At 41.5% G+C, this 7,114-nt stretch overlaps 1 protein-coding gene across 2 annotated transcripts; it reads left to right on the top strand.

Annotated features, from left to right (window-relative positions):
* Positions 1–5,573, top strand: exosc9 (exosome component 9). Of its 2 annotated transcripts, none has more exons than XM_086034713.1 (12): positions 1–196; positions 404–498; positions 814–933; positions 1,100–1,202; positions 1,281–1,418; positions 1,598–1,680; positions 2,664–2,796; positions 2,906–2,994; positions 3,083–3,229; positions 3,328–3,488; positions 3,595–3,673; positions 4,974–5,573. In XM_086034713.1, exons 1-12 carry the CDS (start codon positions 131–133, stop codon positions 5,035–5,037), a joined length of 1,278 nt encoding a protein of 425 aa, XP_085890839.1. In that variant the 5' UTR covers positions 1–130; the 3' UTR covers positions 5,038–5,573. The 2 variants fall into 2 exon arrangements, with proteins under 2 accessions (XP_085890839.1, XP_085890838.1); XM_086034712.1 differs by having other exon boundaries at positions 4–196; positions 3,325–3,488.
* Positions 5,574–7,114: the final 1,541 nt, after the last annotated feature.

Raw genomic sequence — 7,114 nt, 5'->3', positions numbered from 1 at the left:
AGCCAGACTCATTTTAGTGTGACCTGATGTGTTTCCGGTTTAAAGTTCACAACAGTAATAATGGCGGTTGCATGCTTATAGTAGTCATGCTGTCGGGATTTTAACATAGCGTATAAACGAATAGAGCAGAATGAAGGAGACACCTTTGTCAAATTGTGAGCGGGATTTCTTGCTTAAAGCCATCCAAGAGAAAAAGGTAAATAGTGCCGGTTCGTTTTGGAAACACGTGAATTTGGTTGTGGTCAAAACATTGTCAGTGGTGTTTTCACAATTTTTTGGGGAAATTAACAAAATGCATTTATTACGCGAATAAAACGTCCGCGGTGTTATTATTTCGCGTACATAGTCATGTGTACTTATAGCAATGTAAATGTCTAAAATGGCGTGACATTTCTTTCTGCAGCGCCTGGATGGACGGCAGACCTACGACTATAGGAAATTAAAGATCATGTTTGGGACTGACTTTGGATGCTGCTTCGTGGAACTGGGCAAAACGAGGTGAACGAAAGTCAACTCCAAATGTTATTCTATTTAACATATCGTACTGTACAGTGTCATGGCAAACCTTTTATCTGTTTTGACCGCAAGTGAAACATGAAAGATATTCTGTGTTCCATCTAAATAAAAGTTACTTTCTCAATGCTCTCAATACTATTCGTGGGTTTAAAGAAAAAAAATCTTCAAAATGCCCAATATGCTTCTTGTGGTGTCCTCACCATTAATCCCTTGTTCTCTCGCATAACCTGTTCAGGGTTACGGGTGATCAGATCTTGACTCAGCTATTTTTCGACGCTTTTGCATGTCATGATACAGGGTAATGGCTCAGGTATCCTGTGAGCTGGTGGCTCCCAAAGAGAACCGACCAAATGAGGGAATGATGTTCTTCAATATAGAGCTGTCACCCATGGCTTCACCTGCATTCGAACAGGGCAGGTAAAGAAAATACATATTAAGACTGTTTTGTTCCCGTTATTTTATTCTTCATCAATCAAGTGTGGATATTTCTTGGCTGCAGCTGGGTGTGGGGGACATCTTCACATTTAATCACTGAATTACTTCAGTGAAAATAAATAAGCCTGATGATTCTCTTTCTGTGAAGGCAGTCCGAGTTGTCAGTGAAGCTCAACCGACAGCTGGAGAGATGCCTAAGGAACTCCAAGTGCATTGATATGGAGTCCTTGTGTGTGGTCTCTGGCGAAAAGGTGACCCTCAACAGTTGAAAAGTCAAAAGCCCTTTCTCTGTGGTGGTGGTGGTGACAGTGCTACATTTGCATGAGCAGGTATGGCAAATTCGGGTGGACGTACACATGCTGAATCACGATGGAAACCTGATGGATGCTGCTAGCATCACTGCAATCGCCGCTCTGTGCCACTTCAGACGGCCTGATGTTGGCATCCAGGGAGATGAAGTCACTGTGGTGAGTCAGTAATAGCCATGGTAGCTTATATTCACGTTTTACTGAAAAATCTGATAAATGCATGGCAGTGTCCTGTCATGCGGACCTTCCTGCTTTCCCGCAAGTTTCCAGTGAATAATCATTTTTCTGAGTGCCATTGTCTGCTCATATGTTGCAACCAATTGTTTCTGCTCTCTCAGTATAGTCCAAACGAAAGAGATCCCATTCCTCTTAGTATCTACCACATGCCCATCAGTGTCAGCTTCGCCTTTTTCCAGCAAGGGTAAGGCTACAGCATACAAGACACAGATTTTGTGTATAAAAGTGTTTCAATTATGGGACAGTTTGTTACGGCGGAATCATATGAATGTTTTCTGAGCATGTTCTTTATGTACTAAAACACTGTTGAGATTGCCACTGCAGTAATGGGCTCATGAAGGATTGTCTTTTACTGTACCTTTTGGTTACACAGTTTGTGTATTCAGACTTAGCGGTGATGTCTGAGGCAGTATCAAAACCCACTAGTGACCATTTAATGCTTCCTGCTGTGAAAATAGCACAAGCTCCACAGGGAAAAGTGACAATAAGTAATCTAGAGAGTCACCTCTCGAAACATAACCGTGTAAACCATTCAAATGATCAGCTCATCAGCAAGTTCTGCAGGGGCCTGATAATGATTCAGATTATTTGAATCCGGTGTGTTGCAGGAGGAAACCTCTAAAACATGCAGGAAAGTGGCCCTTGAGAACTGGAGTTTGAGACCCCTGGTGTAAACACTCTAACAGCTTTGTCACTAGTCCATTAAGAATCGCAAGGTTTACAAACAGTTCACCTTCAAAATAAACAGTTAGTACTTTGCTTCATTCAGACATTAGAGCACATGTTGCTGACCTGCGAACTACTATTCATATTCATACTGTTTATGAACACAATGTATGACTATGTTTGCAATACACTGAAAACTTGAATTATGAGTTTAATTCTTTCCATGACCAAGCTTGTAATTCAATTTACTAGTACATCAAATAACATTTCCCCATTGAAATAAAACGCAGTTTGACTGTATTTACTTTGATTTTATTTTGTTGTTATTATTATTATTACTATTATTATTATTCGAAGCAAGAAGTTAGATACAACTATTGGAACAAGCAGCATTCGTCTCCACTGTGCAGGGGAAATATGCAAAAACGTAGTCAAGCCCAGGTTGTGTACTTATTTGAATGGTAATTGTGAACACAGCCCTGTCTCTTGTTTTCTCTGCAGGACCTACTTGCTTGTAGATCCATGTGAACGGGAGGAGCGTGTGATGGACGGCTTGCTGATGATTGCAATGAACAAGCACAGGGAACTCTGCTCCATCCAGTCCAGTGGTGGCATCATGTTGCTCAAAGAGCAGGTGCATGGACTCCTGTTATTGTCTTGTTATGTGTTTACATTGATAGCATGGATTAGAATTGGAAAAGAGATTGTTGTTGGATTTCATTTCTATGTTTCTGGCATTGAAGGTAATGAGATGCAGTAAAATAGCCAGCGTCAAAGTGTCTGAAATCACAAAACTCATCACAAAAGCCCTGGAGAATGACAAAACAGCCCGGCGAGTTCACACACTCATACTTGAGCATGAAATGGTGCAAGTTAAAGCTCTTATTCAGTGCTCACAATTCTATATGAATGTTCTCCAGGAAGGCAGGTGGCAGGTGTGGCTTTGCTGAGTCGATGCCTCAAGAGCGAATCACTGCTTTAAAGAAGGAGGAGACGCCAGTCGAAATGACAGATGCGACTGAACGAGCCAATGACATTGTCCTGAAGGCCGAGGTCCCTCCTGAGACGTATCTGACACCTAATGTGAAAATCAAGTGGTTTTTTTTTTTCGTTTTTTTTTTTTTTCAATTCCACTGGTGGAACCTTAACAAACCAATACTAGAAGTCAGTCGCTGGTGGTGCCTCTCCCAGGCATGGGCCAGGTAGGCCAAGATCTCCAAAACAGCTGGGGAATAGAGGAAGATGACGAGGATGGAGAGGAAGCTTTCAACAGTGATGATGATAAGGAAACAAAGATGGAAGTGGGGACAAAACAACAAGCACAGGGTAGGGAAGGTTTAGCTCTTCAATGTGATTGTGTCAATTGTAAAGTTAATTCTCGTAATGTCAGGGAAAACAATTAACTGAGCTGAGAATTTGCTTTTGATTCCAGGAGATGTGGTTGAGATTTCTGACAGTGAAGAAGATGAAGTGGTCATACTTCAACCAGAGGCAACGGAAAGAGTTCACAAGTAAGAGTTTCCTGGTTCGACCAGACCTTGCTTGGACTTTTACAAACTCATAGCATATCCTTCTGCTGGCTGGGTTAGCAGCAAAATGCACTTGTTCTTAGCCATCTGCGGGGGCGGCCATTTTGTCTTCTGTCGACTGGAAATGACATCACAACGACCAATCACGGCTCAGATTCACAAAACAGGTCAGCCGTGATTGGTCGTTGTGAGCAGTTGTGATGTCATTTTCAGTCGACAGAAGACAAAACGGCTGCCCCCAGACATGGCTAAAAACGAGTGCATTTTGCTGCTTAACTTATATTCCACAAACGCAAAATTAATCAGAATGCCGCGTTTCAACTAGTGGGCCTGCTGGGATCATATTCTTGAAAAAAATATGTTTGGGTTGACTTCTACTTTAAAAGTTGTTCTTCCTTATCTTTGGAGGCTGTGGTATGGTGGGTTACAATATAGGTTTGACGTTATGTATTTCTTCTGGCGTCTTCCTTGCTAAAGACAACCGACACGGCAGAACAGCAGTCTGTTGTCTTTTTATCAATTTCGGAGGGATGTCTATAGGTTTTGGTAATGTCACTGTGGTGTCTCTACTTGATGATGATTGTCAGAGCTGGGCACTTGACCATTTTTTTCCGGTCCGGCCGCGACCCTCCACCCTTGACTTGGACCCTACGGACATATTCATAAACATTGTCAGCCCCCGCCCCATTACGCCCCCCCCCCCCAAAAAAAAAAAACCCGCCCGTGATTGACGTCGCTGCGGGAGAGACGCTAACGGCAGAGGCTTTTTAAGGATCATTAGCTGGCTAATTTACTATTCGAACCCGCTGTGGACACGCTTCAAATGCCCAGCTCTGATGATTGTCTTTTCTATGGTATATTTAAATATTTGTATTTAATTACTGTAGTATATTTGTACTCTTCTCCTTTTGTGCTTTAAGCTGTGAGTACAATAATGTCAGGAAAAGCATTGCAGATTGTGGCAGGTTGTGTGCTGATTCCATTTAACATGAATTTGAATATGAATGGTAATTGTGAACACAGCCCTGTCTCCATTTATAAGCAGGTGTGTTCACATTTGCAACCACAGTATCTCTGTCTGTTTTAACTTCCCCTCTCTAAAAGATTTCATTGTTCTCCCAATTGAGTTGTGCAGGGTATAGGTCACAATAATGGTGAGAAAGATTTTGAAATGATTTATATTGGTCCTGTGTTTGTATGTCACAAAAACCTGGATTTGACCAGCGTGTGTAGATTTGTAGCTCGTGTCCACTCTGTACTGTATACTTTTTCTCCCTTACAGGAAGACGAGCTCAAGTTCCCACCTGAAGGGGTCCAAGGCATCAAAGAATCTGCACAGAAAATGAGAGAAAGCTTTACAAAGCTTTTTTACCTTAAATTACAGCAACTCTTGGGGATTTCTGTACTGTTACAATGATTCCTTCTGAGTCGTCTTCAAACCCGAGTACTCTCTGCAAGAATACCAAGTTTTATTTATTTTTCATTTGAATTAGTTGAATCACATTCCTATGAAATCTCTAAGAAAGAAAACTCTCTTAACTTTACATTGTGTTTCCTGAAACCCAGAGGTTAATCTTGATTTGGACAAAATTTACCTGAGTTTTGGCCGTGGAGCTCCGAACAAGAACAACAAATTGTTACCTGCTCTGATGCCTTTTTAGCCAGACTGAATAATCGTTATACATGATGGTAAATTTAAATAAGTGTAAAATACACCATCTCATCCGCATACGCATGACGCAGCATGTGGAACGACTGGGGAATCCGACTCTGAAACATCAGAGTTGAAGATGACCACCGTCTGCAAATCATGTCACAAATATTTTTTGTACTGTATATTAAATGTTTTTACTGATCTCTAGATTGATGATCAGCAACCTGAGAGCATTTATTTTTTTACTAGGGGTGTCTTGATCACATTTGTCTGGGCACCCGTACCCAAGTGTTTGGTTTTACGGATCTGCCGATTACCGAGTCCCGATCCGTCCTCTTGGAAATGCATTCAAAACAAACAAAAAAAAGAGCACGCATACAAATGGTGTCAAATCAATATAGAAATGTACATGCAGATATGTACAGTATATACAGTACATCAACTTGTATATGTTGTATTGTATTTTCTGTATTATATAATACTGTAGATTGATTGCTTAAACATTAGCCAGTGTTTCTATTCGGCTTTGGGTTTCAACTATGAAAATGGCATTTTCTGTTAAGCAAACATGAAGACCAGAGAGCTGTCAATGGGAGAAAAGCAAACCATTTTGAAACTGAGAGAAAAGGGAAAATTGTTCAGAGCTATGCGATGATAGGGTGCGCCCCCGACCATGTTGCCTCGCAAAAGGAAGCCACAGCCCTCGCAGAGATGTTGGCAGCTGTTCAGAGGGTGGAGGAGCAACGTCACCGTTTACTGCAAGGTATTTTCAAGCAGAGGTCAGCAGACTGTACCTGAGGCAACCCGCTGCCTTTGATAGCCCTTCTTGGGCATGCTTGGACAGCTGATACAGCCTCAGGTCTTGAGTGCTCATCAAGATCCTATGGTGTCGGGTGGAATGGTGACCTTTTTCAAGACAGGACGGTTCTGTAATATACAACAGGGGTCCCCAACCACCGGGCCGCAGACTGGTACTGAGCCACAGGCCACTTTGGATTGGGCGCACAGATGAATGAAAGAAAAAAAAAAAGTACAGTACTTTCGGTTCATTTATTTTCCGAGGCTGAAAAACATTTTATTTTGAAAGGTGACCGGATTCCCTCCGTTACATCCATCTATGACTGACTCTTAACGCATGTCAAGTTGTCTCCGTCGCGTAACAGTAATATTAAATGCACAATTAAGATATCAAATGGCTGAGTAAAATAAACGGACGTATTTGGAAAGAACGTTGATAAATGCATTGGGGAACAGACTAGTCATGTTGAAACAAGTTGTATGTTGTATGTGCATACTCAAGGGTGAGGACCAAAATGCATGGCGAGGCTGCATTCAGCCATTTTGGTCCTCACCTTTGGAATAGCCTGCCAGAGGATGTCAGGTCTGCAGAGACTGTTGATATTTTTAAGAGGAAGCTCAAGACACACCTTTTTAGTTTGGCTTTCAACAACTTTTAAATAATTTATCTTTTCTTTTGATTGAAGATAATTCTATGTTTTGCTTTGAATGTTTTAAAGCACTTTGAGTTGCATTTTTATGTATGAAAAGTGCTATATAAATAAAATGTGATTGATTGATTGATTGACAACTGTCTGGTCTTGGTCAAACCAAAAAAATCATTCAAATTCAGGGGGATTGAGGGTGCGGTACCAGCTCCCTTGATTTAGCCGCTGGCTGGAAACGTGTCTACCAAGTGGCGGCGTGGCGTGTAAATGACGTTATTTGAAAAATCGACGTTGGATTCAAAACAACCAAGGGGAAAAACACAC

This window comes from Filicampus tigris, chromosome 6 (genome assembly GCF_054856515.1).
Source record: "Filicampus tigris isolate MCC_2025a chromosome 6, RoL_Ftig_1.0, whole genome shotgun sequence".
Lineage (NCBI taxonomy): Eukaryota > Metazoa > Chordata > Actinopteri > Syngnathiformes > Syngnathidae > Filicampus > Filicampus tigris.
The sequence above is the reverse complement of the archived record's forward strand: the minus strand, read 5'-3'. Positions and strand labels throughout refer to the sequence as shown.

Coding starts and splice junctions, on each gene's coding strand:
- exosc9 (XM_086034712.1), top strand. CDS start 131: ATGAAGGAGACACCTTTGTCAAATTGTGAGCGGGATTTCTTGCTTAAA. Junction 1,203..1,280: donor GTGTGGTCTCTGGCGAAAAG/GTGACCCTCAAC, acceptor TTGCATGAGCAG/GTATGGCAAATTCGGGTGGA. Junction 1,419..1,597: donor AGGGAGATGAAGTCACTGTG/GTGAGTCAGTAA, acceptor CTGCTCTCTCAG/TATAGTCCAAACGAAAGAGA.